Here is a 24,107-nt window from a genome sequence, read left to right on the forward strand (position 1 = left end):
ATTTATTGCATATGTTGCACGCATGACAGCTGTGTTTCTCCTGGCTCACCTAGCTCTTCCATATAATACAGAGGGTAGATTTTAAAGGTATTTTAGCTTTTTTTTGACTAACAGACAACCATTTGTCTGTAGTACCTTTTTACTACGATTTAATGTCTTAAAAGGTAGCCACCAAACATTCTACCAAAATGCAGAAATTCATCCTTTTGCTTTGCTCTTGTTTTTTTTCCTGTCACTTGTGAATAATTTCCAAATGCTCATTCCATTTTAACTATGAAGCACTGGTATGTTGGTCATTGATTCATTAGCTTTCAGATACATATTCTTTGTTGGTTAGTACAGCCCAACATTTGCTGCAAATTGTTTGAATTCTCAGCCAACTGCATAGTATTGTCTCCAGATATGTAGAATCTGTAGATTCTATATGTAGAATCATATCCCCAATGGTTCACTGCGGAACCATTTGCTAAGTATTCCATTTATTCTCACACTTGCCTTACTTTCATCGTGCATTGTTATAACTGCATTTACCATAGTAGCCAAGCTTTAGTTACAGATGAAATACTCTATAATTCAAATTTATTTATTTTATCATACATTCTTTAAGTAAAGATGCAATAAACTTTTTTACATTTACATTTATTTTTTATTAAGTCTCTGATGTCAAATCGGATTCAAATTAAAACTGAGTTTGTGGGTGGCAATGCATTGTTGATGGAACAAAATTTGAACTGGGCATTTGTAATTTATGCAGCCCCAGGCATGTTTTCTCAGATACACGATTCTTGATTGCAAAGGGACTTAACATGTTATAAATATGTGTAAGATTGCAGTCCATTGTATTCAGTAGTAATCTTCATATAGTCTAAGATCACAGATTGCATTAAGCCACGGGTTACTCAATAAACTACAGTTGGAAGGGTTTACATAATACATTAGGCCTTCAGGAATAGTTTACAATAAAGCATAGTGGATTTATATAATAAGCTTTGTCCTATTTTGTGGTAGGGCAGTAGAATTGCCACAAAATAAAAGGACTCTCCTTCATATTTTCCCTTGTTCTACGCTACACACTACCCCATACCTTACACAGTCTGTAGGATCTCCATGTTTTCAGAATATGTAGCCTGCTGAGGGGTGGGGGGCAGTGACCCTTCTGTTGTGCTGATAGAACTCTTCTTTTGGCAGAAAGTCTTTAATAAGAGGTCACCCTAAAACTGCAACACACTTTCTCCAGCATAGGCCCCTCTAAATTATTTGAGGTTTACTTCTGAACAAATATGTATAGATTTAATCTATGCTACTTTATTTCTCTGGTGTAATGATAACATATTGAGCAATATTTATATTTAAATGTACAAATGTACAAAGTTTAATAGATATATGTTCTTCCTGTTCTATTGGTTTTGCAATTTATTGAATTGGTACTTCTTTACTTGTGTTAAATAATTTTGAGACTACAGATAATCCTTGATTTATGACTGCAATTGGGACTAGAATTTATCGTAATTTGTTGCAGTCACAAGTCTGCAACCTGATTTTATGACCATTTTTATGGTGATCATTAAACAATCACTATGATTGTTACATGAATCCAGCTTCCCCAACAGGCTTTTTGTAGCTAGAAATCAACAAAAAGAGGTTGCAAATCGTAATCAGGTGACTACAGGACACTTTAACCTGTCATAAATGCAAGCCAGTTGCCAAGCATCTGAATTGCAATCACATGACTATGGGGCTGTTACGTTCAAGTATTGGTCATAAGTCACTTTTCCCTGGGGCCATAGTAAATTTGAACCATTGTTAAACATATGTAACTATGCAGGCAGAAATCTGTGGTTTTGCATAATATGCTCCCTAGAAGAGACATTCATGAAAACGGGTAAACTGTTCAACATACTCTGAAGCATGTAATTGGAATCCTTTTAGAAAATTGCACTACTTGGGAAACAAAATAATAAAAGACTGTCTTTAGTTTTTCCTTCATTTCTTTCAATAACCAATTGGCACAACTGCTGCTTCTTTTATTGCACAGTTGAAAATGCCAAATGCATATTTATTGATGATTCCCCAGAACTGCAATACTTTTAACAGTTTGGAGAAAATTAAGAGAATGTTGTCCATCATTAGGAGATTGAGATTCTAGTGCCCAGTAACGTTCCCCCCCCCCAGACCTGGGTAGATATAGGACTTCAAAACTTTGTTTCCTTTAAACTTTCTGTCTTTTAATTTTCTTAGTGGATCACTATCACTTGTTAAGTATTACCACATGCAGACTTCATTGTCTCTGTTAATTAAAACTAGAGTTGCTTGGATAATTAAGGCAACCTATAAACTGAACAAACAAGAAGGTATGATGACCGTCTTCTGATTCTGGACTCTACACTGAAGTTCTGAGGTCATCGATACTCAGCAAATAGCAGATTATTATTTTATGTTTATTTATTGGACTTATATGCCGCCCTCTCTCCAAAGGACTCAGGGCAGCTCACATCAGCGAATGTTCAGATGTTCCTTTTAACTTTTTATCGTGGATTCATACATTGAATAATTTTAAGCAGTATATATTTTTGTTTGTACTTTCCTTAAGGACAATTGAAAACACATCCTAGGGAACTTTATATAGCAGCAATACAACCAACAGAGCCAACAGGTGTGAGTGATGGCGAAACTTTAGTGGAATGTCTATGAATATAAGTAGACTTTGTATATGTGAGTAGATTGTATCCATGCAAAGCATGGAAGATTATTAGGATCCCCTGACTTAGGTTTGTGGCCCTATCCATTGTGGACATGCAATTCCTAGCATGCTTGTCCAGAGTTAAATTGACCCAAAAAAAACCTATCCATAGATGAGACCAGCAGAAAACTGCAGATGTTTAAATGGTATTGCATATTTAGGCAGATTCATTCTTCAGGCAAGAATGGATGTTAAATGTTGTCATGACTATTGCAGACTCAGAATTCTTTAAGAGTTAAGTATAGCTGATTTTGAGGAGTTCGAAAACAGAAGAAATATTGATCTAAATGAACTTACTGTTTCCTTCTTGGGCTTCCAAATCAAAACAGAAATGCAGACTCAGAGAAGACGGAGAAAACACAGGGTCTAATTCAAGAAGGCTGGGTACTGATAGTGAAACTCACCTCCTCTGCTGACTAACACTCCAAATAAATTTTTCCAGTTTGCAAAGGCTGCAGACACATGTCTGCATAAAACCTCTGATTAGGCTCCTGTTTCTACCTGTCTGGGTATTTTTGGGCTTTTAAAATGCAGCTCCCCTCCAAAGGCTTGTGTACAATAGCTGTAAGCAGGTGTTCATGACAGCTTTTTAATGGTTTGCTCGTGGGCGCGTGCATGTGCGCGCAACATTTCTGCACATGCACAGAAGTGTCCGGGTGAGCCTCCCACCGTCGCTACCAGTTCACCTGATCCAGGGCGAACCGGTAGCAACCCACCACTGGTGGCTCCCCCTTTCATATACACCTGATGCAGTCTTGGTGGCTTGAACATAATAGGTGCCTAAATCCTTTGAGAAGCCTGGAGACACTGGTCACTGCACCTAGAACAAGCTTGGTGAGCTCAGTCATTTGGCTGCTTTACTCATGCAAAAGTTCACAGGCATCTGAGGGGCAAGTGAGGAAGTAAGCAAAGACTGGTGTGTTCATATGAGCTTATCTGAACAATTGCTACTACTGTATAGATGAAGGATATGACCGTTTCAATAATATTACTGTGCTGTGTACACTTTGCTTTTTTGTTTTTGTTATCTGCCAAATCGACGTTATAAATAAACAGCAAATCCCAGACAGAAGAAACTTTGGAGGGAGACCTTTGGGACTGGTATCCTTTGTTACAGTATTTTCTACTTCCTAGAAGGTTTAAGGAGTTTTTTCTGTGATCAGTCACAATTTTATAGTTTCATATCCTTATGTACTAATTCATAATGTAGTTGTTTAGTTCTATAGTATGATGCTTGAACTCAGTCACTGGAGTTTATACCTCAATATTTATGATTCAGTGTTATTTGTGAAGCATATTGAAGATATCAGAGCTAAATGTGATATTTGAATTGCTCTTGCTGCCTAGATCCTATAATTATGAAAGTTTGCTAAGTGCTCCACAGGGAAGGTACCAGTCTTTCTCAGTCTTCTTTTTCTGACACTGTGTCATTCAAGTGTCTCAGCAATTTTTTAAAATCTTTTTTTTCCTGATGGCTATTTTTGATTAGCTTTGGCCTTTCCTTATGTTATAGTCCACTTTCATAATTCCAAAATTTGATTATTTGATATTTTAATAGTACATTTTAATACTGTATTTTGTCTTTAAAACAAAACAAAACAAAATTGCTTTAAAAACATTCAAAATAAATTTAAAGCTTGTGATATTCCAAAATTAGCAGAAAGGTATAGGAAAGGAGGAAAAAAACCCTAAAGCATTAACATTGGGAAGACCTCGGGAAAGACATGAGCTATTGGCAGAAATAAAGAAGATATAAGCATAGGCTCCTCCTGAAGATCCAGGGGAAGAAGCACTTCAGAAGGTTAAATACCACTACCGACAAAAGTGTCATCTTTAATGGATTCTGCAGCTAACCAGCAGCCAGTATAGTATATTTTATTTATTTACTTAGCCAATTATATGGCCACCAATCTCAATGTGTAGCTCTGGGCAGTGAACAAAATTGAAATAGAATACAAACAATAACAAATGTTAAAAAAATTAAAAGTACAAGCAGCCAAAAAACAACAACCAAATCATGAACACAACCTAGAAGCAGGTCCCTGCACACATTTGGAGCCCCATGTCCAGAATTAGATCTTTAGGACCTTATGAAAGGTTAGCACAGTTGGGACCATTCAAATCTCTGGAGGGAAAATGTTTCCATAAGGGAGGCACAACAGAAAAGGCACGTTTCCTAGGCCCTGCCAGCTGGCATTTCTTTGGCCAACAGGACAGAAGCATTCCTATCTTGCCTGACTAGATCAGACTGATAGAAACAACTGGGAAGAGGTGGTCATAGCCCAATCCTAATCCATGAAGGATTTAAACGTACAGTAACTGTCAGACCTGCCCTCAGGAAAGCAAGACTCTTGAATCCATTGAATTGAATCAACAGAACGTGTATTGAGAGAAACTGGTTGCAGTAAAGTCAGGTGGAATCTGAGGGTCCCACGCAAAGTGTAAAGCAATTCTTTCGGTTTCCCAATCCAACCCCTTCCTTGACCAGTCCACCAGCAGCCAATATAATGCTGAGATGATGTTTTGAGAATGCTGAGCAGATCACAGTTCACACACAGTGTACTTCGGCCTTGGAACCTAGCAAAAACCATCTGGGAAGGAGTCTGTCCAGTCTCCGAAGACAGCCCCCTTCCCTAATTCCCAAGTGAACAGCAGAAGCAGAAGAATCCCAAACATGCATTCCACCTCTCCCCCGCCAGCACAATGACAGGACACCAGAATACGGTGGTGGACCTGACAATAACAACCAGCACTTGAGTTGTACCTTGAAGCACACTGTCAAACAAAGTAGCTCATAGAGTAGTGGTGTTACATGTACTGAGTAACCAATGCCACTTACTCTATGAACAATAATAATTAAAATTTTTGCATTTCAGGTATTGTGGAGAAATAGAATTTAATATCATTAGTGTATTGATGATACCTTATTGCAAAACTCTTGATAAACACCCTACAGCTTTGTGTAGATATTAAATTTATCAATACTACCCTTTGAATCCATGCACGCAGGAGTAATAAACACAAATAATCTAGAAGAATATCATATTTAGCAGAATGAAAAATTGCCAAAAAAGAAGTAGAATCAAAAGAAGGCAGTTCTCTGTCTTTTCCCATAGAAGATCATATATTTGGGCAACCCATGTTGAACACAGAATAAAAAGTTGGAGATAATCAATTTCATCCAAGAAGCCACCTGGATGCATAGACACTTCTATCTTAAGCAACTTGCCTCCAGAGGGGGTATTTATGACTGGCCAATAATTGGCAGACAACCTCTGAGTCCAGTTATCAATAATTTTTGACATATGGCTTCCAGAACTGAATAATTTACTCCAGTTGAATGCCAAATATAACATTGTACAATTATGTTGTGGATGTATTTAAACAGTCTAAAATGACAGCAATCAATTAGCCCTGTAATATGGCACATCTGGTAACATATATTAGATGAAGTTGAATCTACTGCTAAAGTTCTGAATAAAAAGGTTGCATCTTGCTCTCCCATTCCCCATATTCATCTTTCTAATTTTCAGATAAAGCGTGAATGTGTGTTTTAGCTATCTCTGAATTGCATCACTGATTGGGTTATCATAGCATCTGTTGAAATTGTAGCTCCTCAAAAGTGTGGAGTACTGTATTTATATCTATAGTAGCCAATAAATGGGAATTAAGAAGTTAGTATTTTCATCTTGGAGTTGACATTATTCTAAATAATTTCTGTTAATTTAACATTTACAGAAATAATTCCTGATTCAATGTGTTCGATACTTGGCTTCAAGTAAAGATTGGACTGAAAACACAACGAACTGTCAGCCATACTTGTAATTGCAGCTGCTGTTCTGTAGCAAAGAGAGCTATGAAACAAGTAGCCTGGTCCTTCCACACCAAGAATTGGTTACTGTGAACCTGTAAATCCGAATGTCTGCAGGAAGTTCGAATGTCAGCAGTGTATACCTGTTTAGATTCTTGTTCTCTCATCAAAAACTCAAATTAAAATAATTGTTTTTAAATTAAAAAAAAAACATTTTATTGTCAGTTTTTCAGTTCACATTTGGCACAATGGTTTTGAAAAGAGAAAATATACTGCATGACCAATAGCAGTTAAAATAGTTTTTGATTCAAGACTGGTTTGAAAAATTAAAAAATGAGAAAGAAAAAACAGTATAAATATATACTTAAATTGGTTTTCCTTAAGATATAATAATGCAAAAGTTGAAAAAAATAAAACCATGGAAATTAATTATTTATTTGCCCCCTGCATTTTACAAAAACAAAAAGCATCCTCTTAAAATAATATTTAAATAAAACATCAAGAAGAAATACATCTGGCATAAAGCAAGGCTACAACATTTTTTTAAAATCCTGGACAAATTACCCTAAAAATGTCAAGGTGAATAAACATGTTTTAACTGTTTTTATTTTAATGAAATTAAACACTTCATATAAATTAGCTTTTCTATTGGGCGTAAGGAATTGTGGGCAAGGATGGTAGAAACAAATGAAATTCAGAGCAATATCCTGAGCCACGGTCAGCACAATAGAAAATTGTTCCTTTGAAACCACAACTTTCTTTTCCAGTCAAATTCCATTTTACAGAATAGAGAACTGAGTGAAGGGCTCAGTAACTAATTGGAAGGGTGGGGGGGAAGAGGACCGACCTGACCCACAAAACATTTATAGCCATTATTTTCATAAAGTATAACATTATTTTTCAGTCCATAATGTCTGTTTATTTTTGGCTTGCAGCTATATCCAAATCGGGTCAGTATAATTTGTTCAGTGAACTTTTGTTTAAAAATCTTGATTTAATACTATCAGACTCATCATTTGAATAAATCAAAGAAAGCAGCATGCTCTGAGCAGGTGTGTGTATGTGTGTGTGTGAGGTTTTAAAGAAGCAAGTGCCAGGGGGGGTCACTTGGGGCATATATCACAGGCACTCTATTCATAAATAAATACTGTGCCTAGTGGCTGCTTGGTTTGGGGGAACCAATCATGCTGAAAGTGGGGAATAATGCACAGGACTGCTCCCAAGTGCCCTGCTGTAGAGTCTGTGTGGCTTTGTTGTTCCTCCCCTGTGTGCATACTCCCCAGGATCATTGAGACTCGGCAACAAAAATAGGCAGGTGTGTTTGGAGAAACAGAAGGTCTCACAGCCTGGAAGGTGTAGCTGCAGAAATGCAGTGAAGTACAGTGAAAGGGAATAGACTGTGTTGATCTAGCCTTCATTTGAGTCAGAATTGTTAATTAAAAACTTTTAAAGGTTTATTGTTTGTACCTTCCTTTTGAAATATAAGCAGTTGCGCCATATACCGGTACATGTTTTATATTAAGATATGTCTTGGAGCACATCAAATGTCTCCCTTGTAGGGGTTTCTTGTAAGTATCTCTTCCTTACTGTATGAATCTGTGCAAAATTATTTTGATGAAATAACTTGTTACAATAATTTATTTTATATGTGAGCATTTTTATATAAAAAACCCCCATTGGCCAGGAAGGTTTTATAAACTACAGTATATAGCAACTTTGGTTGGTATGGTATCCTTCCAAGGTGTTTTCATGTGATGAGCTTCACTTGCATTAACCTTTTCTTGTTAACAACTTGATAACATATTTCACTGGTGGGCACAGTGGAATTCCTGAAGATGAGTTGTAGGTGCTCTTGCAGAATGGATGTAGAGAGAGAGAACCTGCTAATTCCAAACATAGCCAACATGAGGAATAAAGCTAGTTACTAGCACCAGTTTAGCAGAATATTAGATTGGAACTTTTATTACCTCCTTCAGCAGCATTTTTTGTAATGTCTCTCCTTATCTTTGAGATATTTGTGAACAGAAATGCACTTTTGGCTAAAGCAGCAGGTTGCAACCAGCCATGCTTTTTTCTAAGAAATCTACGAAACTCACCTGTAGACTTTATTGAAACTAATGATTATGTTGGAGGTTGGTGAAATGCTGTGCTACATGCCTGATCCTCATTTTTTTAAATTAAAAAGCAAATCTAAACAACAAAATAGGGCTGGCAAGTATCATTGGATGTTTCTGTGGGCACGCTGGTGCCCCCAAATGGCACATTTCAGATTGCAGGATTATAATATGATTCAAACAGAATAACATACCGTAGTTGGAAGGGACCTTGGAAGTCTTCTAGTCCAACCTCCTGCTCAAGCAGGAGACCCTATCATTTCGGCCAAATGGCTATCCAATGTCTCCAAAAATCTCCAATGATGGAACATCCACAACTTCTGAATGCAAGCTGTTCCACTGGTTAATTGTTCTCACTGTCAGAAAATTTCTCCTTTGTTCTAGATAGGTTCTCTCGATAATTTTCCATCTGTTACTTCTTGTCCTGCTTTCAAGAGCTTTGGAGAATAAGTTAACCCCCTCTTCTTTGTGACAGTCCCTTAGATATTGGAAGACTGCTATCATGTCGCCCCTAGTCCTTCTGTTTGCTTGACTACCTAGTTCCTGCAACTGTTTATTGTATATTATAGCCTGCAGCCCATCTAATTATTCTGGTCATTTAATTCCTACTATCTCTTTTCCACTTTAAAGTGCTCTACACAAATTTCATTCTAGGAAATACAATTGACACTACTCTATACACATTTGCATGATTCTATTTTCTGAAACTTGAGATATATGTCACTTCCAAAAGTGCACATATCTGGGGACTACGAGTAATGCTTCTTATTGACACTGGTAACAAAATGTTTAGAATAACAAGGAGGTGTTAACTATTAGGGATTTTACAAATACATTTAGCATGGAAGTTTGTCAAGAAAGAGGGAGACATATAGTATTTATCCCTCAGAAAACTGAAGGAAGAACTAAAGCATTTCTTCTTTGAAATAAAAAAAAATAGCAAAGAAACAGATACCATGTGTATAGACATGGAATGATCTAGCCCATAGAATCACCAAGAGTTGGACACGACTAAATGGGTAACATCACCATCATACTATTCTGTTACTTATTTTTAAGACCCTACTGTTTCGCCAGGCAGGGCTAACTATGTAATTATTTTAAATTGGGAGTTTTAAATTGGGGTTTTTAATCCGGGCCGAAATTGTGTAATATTTTTAATAATTTTAAATTTTGATATTTGTATATTTTTTGTTTTAAAATGGCTGTACACCGCCCCGAGTCCTTTGGGAGAGGGGCAGTATAGAAATAAAATAATAATAATAATAATAATAATAATAATAATAATAATTATTATTATTATTATTATTATTATTATTATTATTATTATTATTATTATTATTGCATCGAATAATCCACTTTATAATATAAAATTTATTTATACCACTGAATGTTAGGTATAACATTCAGCAATGAAGCCTCAATTGCATAAATAGTTACAGTATGTAAACAATGTATTCTAAATTGTTTTTTAAATGCACATTGTTGAATATGTTTGCTACAATATGTACAGGATGCTATATCCTGTATCTGCCCTGCAGTGATCTTGAAATAATAGGTATATTTAACTCACTTTGTCAGAGAATTCTGGTCATTTTTTAAAAAAGATTTACCTGTTCAGAAATAGTGCTAAAACATAGTGCTATGTATTCACATTAGCATTTATTTGTGTGCACATAGACACAAACTTTGAAACTTCCAGATTAGTTTACAGAATTTAGTACCTGATCGGTGTACCTCTGATAATGTCTCATTTTCTGATTGATTTATTGCTGGCTAGAAGCTAACTATTTATAAAATGAATATGTATGCAGCTGAATTCTAATCAGTGATGATTTTTATTTTAGGAGAGCTATTTTTTGGGAGGAAGAGGAAAAGCTAAACTGCTATCCCAAACTCTCTTGAAATAAGTCAACAAGGGAGGGTCTCCATTTCCCCCACCCCAAAATTTGCAACACATTTTTGAGTAAGCATCGATAACCCATACCTAGAGCTCTCTTTTTATTTATAAAGGGAATATATTAAATTCTAGGTATGCCGTTTTAAATTCCTCCTCCTCTCCCTCTCTCTTTTTAATGTTATGATCCCTCTAGGACTGTAATCTACTTGTTAGGAGTAGAATGCTGTGGTGAAGTAATTACAAGGCAAGGAAGACCGGTGAGGATGACTGCATGAAAGGGAGTGAGGTGCAGAAAGGAACCACCAGTCAGGCTGAAAGTGGTTATTATGAATCTTGTATTTCTCTGTGGCTTAGGACGGATGCTCTGCTCCGTAAGCAATGTGACGATTAGGTATTTAAAATGCGCTGCTAGGCAATGCTCATCCAAAACCAAATTCCTCTTTGTGTCCTTCCAAATTTCCTTTTTAAAAGAGCATTTTCCTTTTTTGAAAAGACAATGTATATCAGTGGAGGTGAAGGGTGTTTGTACATCTCTCTCTCTCTCTCTCTCTCTCTCTCTCTCTCCCCCCTCTCTCCTTCCCTCCCCCTTCCCCTCCCCCTCCTCCTCCCTCCCCTCCCTCCCCCTCCTTCTCCCTCTCCCTCTCAACATATGTGAACCAACTAGTGCAAAATGTGCTAAATTTTCCATCTAGGGAGCAGGCTGAGGGTAAACAGTGCAAAGTTGTCACAGTCACTCTTTCCCAAAACATACAGGTCATTTTTTTTTCTGTAATAGAAATGGTTAAAGCCATTTAGACTTGAGTCATGCCAGGTGTTCACTTATGTTTGTGGGTGCATGTCTGTGTGGAAGGCAATTTTGTGCTTTTGTTATTGCCACCCTCCCTCCTAATAATAATGTTAATCTTTGTCATGCATGTTTGCTGTCATTGTTCTCTCCAGCCTGCGGCTGCATTTTATTTGATTTAGTTAGGTCTTTTTTTTTCTAGAGTGATTTTTTTAAAATTTTCTCTTTGCTTTAATATACAAAAAGAAGGAAAAATAAAAACAGAGGGTAAAAAAAGAAAAAAATGACAAGATATATCATGCCTTTGGAAAGCAGCTTGATTTTTACCACATATTTATCAATTTTTTCATAATATTGAGAGAGTCAATTCCTAAATACAGATAGAAACTGTATAATCAAATCAATTTTTTAAATCAAGGGTGGCACCACTGTTCAGTTGTAAAGGAATAATCCTTTTTTTGCCTCATCTTGGAAGATCCAGAGTTCTTTATATAAAGATATATTTCAAATTTACATTTACATATTACTTTTCCTAAAGGTGAATTAACAATTAACAAATTTACACGTATTGTACCAGAATCATAAACATAAGTGTCCTTTTTGTCATTTTACAATTTCAGCACAATGAAGTTGATAGCCATTTAAAAAAAAAAATTAGAAGATATGTAGTACTTTTTTTGGGCAGTTAACCTTATAATCTTACAAGTTAATAAGAACTGTATTTAATGTATTTTAAGGCTGTTAATAGTTGGTTTGCTATTTGAAATGCCTTGAAGGTATTAAATAGGAATTAGAAAATTCCTACTAAATCAGGGCCTAGATAGAAGGGGGGGGGGTGTAATCTTGGGCTGTATTGGAATATGCAGTGGTCTCTGATTTTGCAAAGTTTTCTGAATAAGTAAACATTTTCATTTCTTTCATTTCTGTGAAAATATTCACCCAGGTCACATATCCAACACCATCTTTTACACAAGTTCAAGAAAGTATTCTAATTCTTATTGTATATTTCCTTACAGTATATCTGTATTTTTTAAAACTATACCCTAACACTAAAGTTTCAGCCACAGATTTATTGTTACTGGTTGTTGTTGTTTATTGGTTTTAACTATTGGCAGCTATTGGTTTGAACTAGTATTGTAGCAAATGAAAAGATGTGGCCTTAGCACTGCAGGCTTAGACTAAATGGCTAAAAAGTAAGTAGTAGTTGGCTATGTACCCCTTCCCTATTTAGCTTGTTGAAGAACATTCTATTTTTTTTAGCAAATATTTTTCAGCCAAAATGCAAGTGGGAGTCATCCTAAATGGGATGCATCTATACAATAATTAACATATCTTTTTGAAGTCAAACTACACATTAAATGGAAGATGAAATAATCTCTTGGCATTTTAATTATTTTTGATTTGTGGGAGACAGATTGTATGTGACCTGTGATATTGGGACCTGTCCTCTCTTCTATTAGCTCTGCAATAAAATAAATTATGAGTGCCTATGTTTTTCCTCCAATAATTCAAATAGTAATCAGGAACTGTTATAATAAGAAAATGGTACTAAGTAATTCTCTCCCTTTTCCAGCCACCATTGCATTGCATCTTCTCCCTTTCTCTCCCCCAATTTTATTTTTTAGTAAAAAATAAAATAAAGAAATCTAAGCATTAGGGTTTTTTTTTTTTGCCACTTCTCTATTGACTTTTCTTAGCAACAGATTCGTTGAGTTAGTCAGATTTTTTAGTGCATATAACATTTTGAAGCAAACATCTCTTTTCCCTATTCTTAAATATATTCTTTTTTGGGTTCAGTGTATCTGAATTCTTAGCCAAGGTACCAGATTGACATCCAAGTTAATATGTTGTATGAAAAAGATACTATTCTGATTTTATTCTGTAATGGTTTTCATTATGTGACATTTTATTAGCATTAGAGTCTTTATAGCTTAGTTTGTGTTATCTTTCTGTTCCCTGTCTTCTCTGTTCAGCAGCACGTGGGTTACCTCAGGCCGTACACATTTTATTGCATAGCCACTCGTTCATTACTCCTCTTACCACTCCTTCTTCTCTGATCTCCACATGCTCCTCTGCTTTGCCAAACCTCCAAGCAGCAGCTGTTGGGCTTAGCCACAGGCCATCTGTGAGCCTGGTGACTCCAAAGAGGATGACAACAGCAATGGCAGTGTATGCAGGGAGGGGCAGTACCACATCCTTGGCACTGGCCTGTGTACAGATGGAGGTAGCAAAGAATCCCAGATGTATCACCCTCTGGAGGTAGAGCAGCTTAGAGCTCATTGGCAGGTGCCACTGCCTTCAAATAAAAGCATTACACTCCATCACCACTAAGAACCCAAACCATACTGGAAATTGGGAATGGGTGCTAGTTGATTCCAATGATAAAATTACTTTTAAGGAGAGGATTACTGGACAGACATTGTTTTTCTTTGGAGCTAGGCTTAATCAATAATAGCTGGCTTGCATTTAATAATTTTCAGGATGGTACACAGGAGCAAGCATAGTATAAGGTGACTCTACAGAGTAGTTTCTAGAATTATTCTGTTTTGGTAAAATGAAGAGATGTATGGTTGTATTTTCGAACTGCTTTCAAACAGATGCATTAAGAAGGTTTTCTGTCCCCAAACAGATATGACCAGAGGGAATGCACATTCCTGTCTTCAGGAGGCCTGAATCATCTATTTTTCAGGCAAACTTTCTTTGGAAGACTAGCCAGTCTTTTTCTTCATCTCATATCTATTTGCAAAATTTATACTATTGCACTCCAATGTTGACAAACATTGCAAAGCTGCTGAATTAAAAAGTTGCTTAGCAACCACCAGGGCATAGTCTTGTCTTTTCCGTAATTGAAGAAATGTCATTCTCTTTGGTCAAAAGTTACAAGATGAACAAAACCAGGCATTTAAAGTATTAAATTATTACTTAAGTTATTCTCCAGCACATATGGAGTGACCCAACCAATAAGTGCTAATCACTATGTTGATAAATGAGAAGAATGAAACAGGGAAACAAACAATTGTGCTTCAAGAGTCCTTGACATTAACTTGACATAAAAATGGGTTGCAAATGATTGTGAGCAGATAGAAAAGAGTAAAAATGAGTGCAGCTGCTGTTCTGACATAAAACTGATGGCAGGAATTGAGAAATAACTGGTGTATATCATCAAAAGTCTTACCAAACAGTGGGGAAAAAAACAAATAAGAAATTTGCTCATGGCATAAGGACTCATCCATTTGGAATATGAGCTATAATGGGTCAATAGGCCAAGGAAAGGAGGCAAACAAAAAGATGAAGCAAAAAAGATATGAGGAACAGTTAATTAGCACAATGGGAAGCAGGATCTGGCAGTCACCTGCCCTTTCCTTACAGCACATCTTTATGGTGCAATTCTCATATAGTGTATATTCTCACAGTTCAGAGCAATTTATGAGCATTTGACTAATAACACTGGGAGTGTTAATAGGCTGAAACTAAGTTGCAGCATGTTAGCATTGCAATGGATACATTTTTGCCTGCAGGTTTGGCAAAAAAATGAGACTACCAGCTGAGCCACCAGCTTATGTATTGTTACGAGTTTGGCTGCCTTGATTAGCCGAAAACTTATGCTGTGGTTTTGCCTGACAAACTTGATGGGTAATCAGAGACACAGCAAAAAAAGGCTGAATGTTTCTTGATGGCTCTCTGGCCTTGGAATTTCACACCCCTCAGTATTGTAGAAAGGATGCAGAGGCAGCCAGGAGCTGTTCACTTTGAATTGGGCAGACACAGAGAAGCAAAATAAGTGTCTCTATGCTTATTTAACATGTACTTATACTATAAAGTGTATGTCACTGACTATTTTTTATATCAAATGAACATCAAAGGGGGGAAATGAAAGTCACCACACATCCCACTTTACTATATTCATCTGCTAAAAGCAGTTTCATAGCTCTGTACATTTTTAGTAATTGAATTCAGTGCATCCAGCAAGCCATATGCTAGATTTACAAGTAGTCCTTGACTAACAACCATTCATTTAGTGACCGTTTGAAGTTGCAATGGCACTCAAAAAAGTGAGTTACCACCATTTCTTATACTTACGACCATCACAGCATCCCCCCCCAATCATGTGATTAAAATTTGGGCACCTGGCGCCAGAAGTATTTATAATGGTTGCAGCATCCTGGAGTCTTGGGATCTCCATTTACAATCTTCCCAGATGGCTTCCGACAACAAAGTCAATGAGGTAAGCCAGATTGGCTTAATGACTATATGATTAAGTTAACTGCAGTGATTTGCTTAACAACCATGGCAAAAAAGGTTGTAAAATTGGATGTCACTCACTTAACAATTGCTTTACTTAGCAACCAAAATTCTGGTCTCAGTTGTGGCCATTATTCGAGGACTGCCTATACTAATCTTTCAGGACCTGGACCTGGGATTCTGAGAGTGAAAGAACCATTTGCTTATTTTATTTGTTTCTTTCTTTTTTCTCTGAAGAGAACTCCCTTCATTTTATCCTCCCACTTACTTGTAACTCCATTGTCCTGATGAGTTTTAGACTGGCACTGATGGAAACCTCTATAGGGACAAAATATCAGTCTTGCAACAAGATGGGCAGCCAACAAATGTAATAAATAAATAAATAAAGATTTGACCCAGAAGCTGATGGATTGACTTTCAAATCCTGAATGCTCTGGAGGAATTTTCTGCCTCTTTATGTATGTATTATTTATAATTTTGATTTCTACAACTGCCCATTCATACATAACAATATCAAGGCACTCTTGCAAAGGTTCTGGGGAAGAGCTGTTTCACTTGTAGATCATTGTGTAAAGATTTTTAGTTTATTGTGCCTTTAGCATCTCAATAATTTTTATGGCACCACTAGCAGTTCCCAAACACTTAAGATAATTCCACTTAAGACAGTACTAAACTATCCAGTTGTATCCCCTGTGGTTTTGCTATGGTGCCCCATTTAGGAACAGCAGTCCTAGATTGTAGCATTCTGCTGGGGTTTATTTTGTTCCCAATGCTGTTTAATACTTGCATATAACTGCCAATTGGGGTCATTCAGAGCAATGAAAAGGAATGGGTTTCCATTAGTGTACTGATGGCACCCAGCTCTACTGCTTCTTATGTCAAGGAAAACTGCTGTATTGCTTAAGTCTGATAATGGGGTGGATAATGAAGAACAAGATGAAATTAAACTAAATAAGATGGAGCTGCTGTTATTAAAGAAAATGTTTGACTTGGAGATTGAGATGAAGCTGGTCCTGGATGGGGCTGCATTCCTCCAGAAAGGGCAAGTTCACCATTTGGATCTGTTCCTTGATCCATGGCTGTCACTGGACCTGCAGGTAATAGCAGTAGCAAGAATTATGTTTGCACAACCATGGTTGGCAAGCAGAATGCAAAAGTCCTGAGCTGCTTACAATGACTAGCTTAGAATGACTAACCATGTATACAGTAGGTTACAACCCACTTTCGCTGTGGTATCCAGAAACTGTAGTTGGTAGAAAATGATATAGCTAGGCTGATAACTTGCACAAGATGCAATAGTACCATGTGCCTGTACTGAAAGATGTGCAGCAGTTGCCAGTTGTCCCTCAGACATAACTTAAACTGCTGATATTAACCTTTAAATCTGGAAGTTCAAAAGTAATACTGGAAAGTATTTCTTCACAGAAAGAGTAAAGAAATCAACTTCCAGAGGAAGTAGTGGATCAACCATCAGTAACTGAATTTAAGCATGCTTGGGATAGATACATATCTATCATCCAACAAAAATTAAAACATAAAATAAAAATTAAAAATAATAATCTAAAAAAAATAATTAATTAATTAAAAAGAAAACATAAAACTTAAAGGCAGACTTGATGGACCACTAGATCATTTTTGTGTTAGTTTTCTGTGTTTCTATGGAACAGCTTACACCTGAACTACAAAACGACCTGTCCTGTTATAAACCTGTTGGGTTACGAGTATCAACAGGAGACATCCTTCTGAAGATCCCTTTATTTCTAGGTCTCTTCTGTCTGGAGTGTGGGAGAGGCCCCCCTCTCCAGGGATGTGTTTAGACCCACCCTCCCTATAATCAGAAAAATAGCAAAAATTCATCTCTTTCACCAGGATTTTAATTAATAGATTTAATTATACTGATTTTAATTTTACTTCTTATTTTACTCATATTGTTTTTATGTTTCACTACTTTTAGTTTTAATTGCATAAGTCACCATGAATACCATATCATATGGACAATAAAGCAAGTTTTAATGAATATATAAAATGGTAATACTTGTTTTTCATAAATATGCAAAGATATCATAAACCATCAGTATTCTCTTATTTGATGGAATGAAATACTTTCCTGCGGAATGACTCACTGCTTAAAAAGGTGATCACATGATAGTAATGATTTGAACAGAAAGTGTATTCTGTGTCAAAGTATTATTTTATATCTTTCAGCTATAGTCAGCTTCAAAACTCTTCAGCTACAGGCTCTATCATTGGAGCTACAATTTTTCTGAAAAATATACTTCAACAAAAGAATAAACTTGATATTTGTTGAATATGTACATATGTATGTTTCCCACATCCTATTCCCTTTCAGGGTAATCAACATTACACAAAGCACAGAAAACAATAAAGAAATACAGGTAGTTGTCAACTTATGACCACAATTGAGCCCAAAATTTCTGTTGTTAAGTGAAACATTTGTTAAGTGAGTTTTGTCCCATTTCACAACCATTCTAGCCACAGTTGTTAAGTGAATCTGACTTCCCCATTGACTTTGCTTGTCAGAAGGTTACAAAAGGTGATCACATGACCTTGGGACACAGCAACCATCATAAATATGAAGCAGTTGTCAATCATCTGAATTTTGATCACATGACCATGGGGATGCTACAAAGGTTGTAACTGAAAAATGGTCATAAGTCACTTTTTTCAGTGGTGTTGTAACATTGAATGGTCACTAAATGAACTGTTGTAAGTGGAGGACTACCTGTAGTTAGTCAAAGAAATTAAAGGTATAACATAAGAAAAGGAAAGGGAACATAGTTAACTCTAGAGATACAAAATCATTCAGTACGCTTCTCCATGCCGTTATATCCTTAAACCCTCCTTGCTTCCATTATTTCTATAAACTGTTTAAAGAATTGTTTGTTCTTTAAACTCTTAATTTCTTTTTTTTTCAGGATCTCATCAAGTCTGCCAGTCATGACTTTTTTGGTCTTCATATATTTGCTTTACTATTTGTTCCTCATTTATTCAATTTCTTCTTCATATGGCTGAACTACTTTCTAAATGTATCTTTTTACACTGGTCACTCACTTCTGTATTATCCCTTCATTTTTTTTATCTTCCCTTCATTTTTTATCTCCTTGTTTATCACACACATTTCTTAAGTACACCATTCCTGCTGCACTTAACTTTGTTTTTCTATTAATACCAACTCTCGTTTATATATGACCATGTGAGCAGAAGTACACTCTTATATACAATCATTTTTGTGCCCTGAAACAAGCACATGTTCTTTTCAACAGACCACATATTATCATTTGTAAGATGTAACATTTCTCCATTTTTTTCCATCTTTAGTAAATATTTAACCAATATATACCTATTTGTTGTATGTTTATATCAGTTATATTGTAACCATAGAGTCCCTTTTCCCTTTCAAGCACAACTTGATTAATTTTCAGATTTATACTTATTACTTATATAACTCAATATTCAACCAAAGATCAGTTGGGCACTCAACCAGTAATATGGCTTTGTCTGCAGACAAAACACATACAGTACATTCACATCCCCAACATACATACTTTGCTATCACAGGCTGTCCATACAGTACAGATTTTTTCTAAATCCATTTAATAGCTAAGATGAGGTCATGGCCTGATCTTATTCTCTACTCAGTATTGAGACATTGACTTAATATTCCATTTATTCTCTCTCATTTTTTACTTCATCTTCTACTACTTTTCCTGCATTCAGTAACCAGATGGCAACTCCATTTTCTGCCATCATACCATAATTCAAGCCTCTCACTTTCTCTAAATCAACAAATGTAAAGTTTCCCACATTCATGCGTTCCTCAATGACCCGCTAAAGAGCAAAAAACCTGTTCTACATCTCTTTGGCTGCAAATAGATACTCTACATTGTCTATATTTTGTTCACTGCCACTTTTTGAATTGTTGCAATCAGAATTCTGCCAAACACATTCTCAGGCACGCTTAAATGGATACTCCTATAGTTTAATTTTTTCCTTTGGATACATTAATGGCATTCTTAATTTTTCTATTCAGTAGTGCATATGCAATTTTCAAATGGCCATTCTATACACAAACCACATCCATATTTCAAGATATCTTCAGTTATAGCATCCATACATTCAGCCTTACATTTTCAACTTGTCACAAGATTGATGACTTCCCATTCATCATGTATTTCTTGTAGATTAATATTTATAGCACTTGTTTCAATTCTACTCTTAGACACATTCAGTATGTTTTAATTACATTCACAGTAGTTTTTTTAAAAAAAATTTAGTCCTTTCACATGGGTGAAAGACCCATGATTTTATTTTTCAAATCACTCTGCATTATTTCTGTCTCTTAAGTATAATTGTTTCTTGCTCTCTGATGATATTCTTTGCAACTATATATATTTCTCCCAGTACCCATTATACAGGAGTTTTTTTTTTTCTCATCATTTTTTGCAACATTTATTCTCTTATAATGTATATATCTTTTTCTCATCAAAAGCCTCTATTCACTTCATCTTTGCCTTAAGCATCCCTTGTCATTCTTCAAATGAACGTAATTCCATAAGCTTCTGTAGCACTCAGTACAGCATCATTCTTTATTGTTCAATTTGGGCACATTTTAGACCAATTATGTCCATATAAAATAAGCACAAATTACAACCACTTGTACAACATATCATAAGTATGTTATGATATTCTGTACAAGCCAGAATCTCTAATTTGCAGACTGCTTTTGTAAGCAAATGTATTGTGGCGCACATTCCTTGTTTACATTCAGGACATGGATCTTAGTAAAAGGAAATGCCCTTGCTTAAAGAGAAAATCGGGGAAAGTTCATGACAATTTACTCCCTGAAGGAATGGATAGGACCCCTGGCATGACAGCTGAATTTTCTTTTGACTCTTTGAGGAGCACATCTTTTACATGACCAGAGGGACAACAGCTTAACTTTCATGGAACATGGCAGACTAGGTCTATGTACCACTGAAGATGAAAGTCTAGGATATAGTTGTTACTTTTTCTTTTCCATCAATCACTTCACCTAGTAGTACGACAGGCTCTGGAGAAAATAGAGGAATGCTCTTTTTTTTTGGTACAGTACTCTGTGAAAGATTTCCTCTTTAATCAGTAAGAACTTTAATTTCAAATGAGTTGGCATAGGGGGCATGTATGGAGATGAAAATTGGAGAGGTTCTCCAGATGATGTTTCATTCCATCGAACCGGTAGCAACCCACCACTGGTGATAGGTCTTAGAAGAATTATGTGTGGAGGAGTAAGATGTTGTGTACACTGCTCCCCTTAACTGTCCATCACTGTCTGTCTTCCAAACGGTGTGCTGCTTGGTGCACAGGGCAGAGCAGTGGGAGGGAATCAGAGAGCCTCCCTGTTGCTTGAACAAAATGCAGTGTAGTGTTGTTAAAGATATATTTATTCAGGAAATTCCCTATGAGATGTCAAGTCAACACCTGTGGCGCCCTGAGGGAACAGTGACGTATGTCTGGTTGACAGAATTTGCTGGTCTTCCATAAAATGAAAGCAGGAGAAAGAGCACGACCTGCTAAGGCCTTAAAAAAGGAGGTCTTGAACTGACTGACTGGACAACTAGTACAAGATTTATTTTCTGTGCTCTGTTACCCTGTTATTCCTGAAACCAAGGCAAGGATAACAGAAGAGGACAGAGGCTGTAGGATTTCTTCCAGCAGGATTGAGGCACAGCAATTTGGTTCATAACTATATATCATTATAAAGTGGATTTGATACTAAATATAAGATAAAACAGTAGTATAAAATAGGGAAAAGAAACAGTAGAAATTAAGACTTGGATTTCGGTAGATTTCTGACATTCTCTTCCACAATGTTATTTGACATACTAAATGCACCAAAAAACCAAGGCACTCTGTGATTGGATACCAAACTAAGAAGAAGTTAAGAAGAGGTTGCTTCCCTGTCAAGTAGAGATTCTGAGACAGCACCTGACTATAATGAATGGAAAGAGGCAATTAGGTGGAGATTCCTCACAGGACTGTAGTATCTAGTAGTTGATTCTCCTACTATAAATATTCTGCAATAGGTCTTGTTCATTAATAATTTTTATCCAGATGACAACATTTTAAAGAGGTGGATGAAGCCAGGAATTGGTATTAAACAGTGCAGTGACACTTTTTAAAATGCTGGCTGTAGAGAAGGGATAGAAAGCGAGTTTTGTTTTCTACTCCAGACAACAATAACTATTTTATGAACTTGTAATAGTTCATTTTCAGTCAGGATAATATTTTGTTTTTCTATAGGAAAAGCACATCTAATAAATTATTAATTCAATATTACCACACAACATCAGTTTCCTCCCTATGTAGGCTAGGCTGGGTTTGCAAGCAAAGTTTTAATTAAATGCAAAGAACTGCAAAAAGAGTCTATACTCCTTGGTCAACTGCATTTCTTATTCTGCCAAGAAATTTGGTCACTTATGTCTGGAAAAGATACCAAAAAGCAACATAGACTTGGACAATAAAATGAGATGTTTAGTTTCTACATTAAAAGTGAATAATGCCAAATCCAGAGAAAAGGACACCTAGATAAGCAACTGCACGGAGTAGAAAGTACCAAAAGTTTTCAATCCAAATCCAAAATGAGTTATAAACCACTTGTTTCACAAAAGATATTGTGTCTCATTGCCAGTGCTGAAATTGAGAGGAATATAAACTATTCATCTTAATATTAACAGAAGCAACATGCTATTTTCCATCATGGTTTAATGAGCAGAATCTGATCTTAGGAAAGGTAGAAAATTGACAGAATTATCATTATGCAGTCATTAATTATAAAAATGAAATTTTGGCCAAAGTAGACATGATGATGACAGATGTATCTTTTTTAAAACATTTTTGCCTTTTCCACATACATATTTTTATATCAATAAAATGATACCACCAAAACCAAATGGCACTGGCAGTTGTCAAGGTCTTTCTGCTACCTCCTCCCCCTTGTGCTTCTTAACCTTTTTCTTTCATTCAATTCATTAACTAGGATGGCAGAGATAGTTGAAGTGTTTTCCATCTGCTGCTTACTCTCTGCCAGGGGATATGCTGGAGCTACTGTGACATCCAGAGAGCTCAATTTTTAGATCTCACAATTTCTGATCAGAAGCCTAAGATTTTAGAAAGGTGTAGTTCTTGCTAGAGTTTCTGTTGCGGGATGTTATAATTTGCCTAGAGTCATTTAGAGTTGGGCGGCATATGAGTTTTGTTTATTATTATTATTTAGTATGTGCCTAGAATATGTTGCAGATACTTTGAGGAGGATGGAGACAAGGATTTGGACAACAGTCCTCCCATGAGTAAAATGCTACTTCTAGGCACTTTTGGATTAAGTTGAATTTCTAGATTCATTTTATTGTTCTTTAAGTATTGGGTTGCTGACAAGAAATTTCTTGGTTGACCTCTAACACAAAGAGGAAGTACAACTCTCTTGATTTTCGTGGACCTCTCAGCCCATCACTATCTCTCAAGAGGCCTTGATGTCTAGGAATGATTGTTAATAGTTTAACACAAGTACATTTCTTGCTAGAGTCATTGTCATATAATTCTGTTAATCTTTGAAAGTAGTTCAGAAACTATATTAGTCCAAATTAGACAATGAGATCCTAACTGAGAGAATTTTTTTCCTGGCAATTATTCATAATACTGATGCTGATATCTAAATCCCTGAATGCCATCTCCCATAAGTGCCTGCCTTGAGTCAAGAGGACCTTTTCTAGATGCATCCAAAAATGAAGTTAGGTTGGTGATCACAAGAGAGAATAACTTTACCAAGTGGAGCCCACTTTTGTGTTTTCTCACTGCTAGCCTAGGAGAAATTTCAAAGAGTGGGTGTACAATAGGATGGAAAGTAGGACGACGGAGTAGGCACTACCTGTTGAAACTGGAGAAAGGGAGGCATTGATGAATGAATGGATACTTTATTTGGATTAGACACACAAGGAATTTGTCTCTCATGCAGACACTCTCAATGTACATGCAAAACAAAGAATCATCATCATACCAAGAAAAGGGAGGAGTAAAGAATATAATAAGGATAAAAAAATAATACTACAGCCATATTATAGAAATGGCTTATTTTTCCACAGCTATTAAAATAACTTTGAATTCCAAAAGGGCTTTGACAGTAGAATTTTTTTTGAGATTTAGGATTAGAAAAACCCAGATGCCCTTTATCAAAGTGATAGGTGGGAGATATAGTTTACAGAACAGTACCAATGTTGATTCAGTAGAAAAGTAGGAAAGTAGAGATATGATCCCAGGAATGCCTAGATTGCAGCCCTCATGACTACTTCAAGTTGTGATTGATTTTTAAGTTAGGGATACAAAAACTATGTCTCTCCAAATATTATTTCATTCCCTAACAGTCATAGTCTGCTTCACCAATGGTTTGAAATGATAGAAGTTGTAGTCTAATAGCAAAGTAGAGGATCACCAGTTTCTCATTGCCTGCTCTAAATTGTGACAGT

At 36.1% G+C, this 24,107-nt stretch overlaps 1 protein-coding gene across 10 annotated transcripts in view; it reads left to right on the forward strand.

Moving 5' to 3' along the window:
* Positions 1-24,107, forward strand: part of NFIX (nuclear factor I X) — a 228,392-nt gene that overhangs the window by 71,404 nt on the left and 132,881 nt on the right. For 2 of the 10 annotated variants that reach the window (XR_011600051.1, XM_070938266.1), the window contains one exon: positions 6,479-6,666. The exons of the other annotated variants lie outside the window; for them this stretch is intronic. Coding sequence is in view for 1 of the 2 variants with exons in the window: in XM_070938266.1 (XP_070794367.1) it covers positions 6,479-6,522 (44 nt within the window). In the remaining variant the exon portion in view is untranslated. Of the gene's footprint in view, positions 1-6,478; positions 6,667-24,107 lie in introns of those variants that run through there. 10 annotated transcript variants of the gene reach the window in all.

Source organism: Pituophis catenifer, unplaced genomic scaffold (genome assembly GCF_029215685.1).
Source record: "Pituophis catenifer annectens isolate HBS135680 unplaced genomic scaffold, rPitCat1.0.hap2 SCAF_2, whole genome shotgun sequence".
In the NCBI taxonomy this organism is placed as follows: domain Eukaryota; kingdom Metazoa; phylum Chordata; class Lepidosauria; order Squamata; family Colubridae; genus Pituophis; species Pituophis catenifer.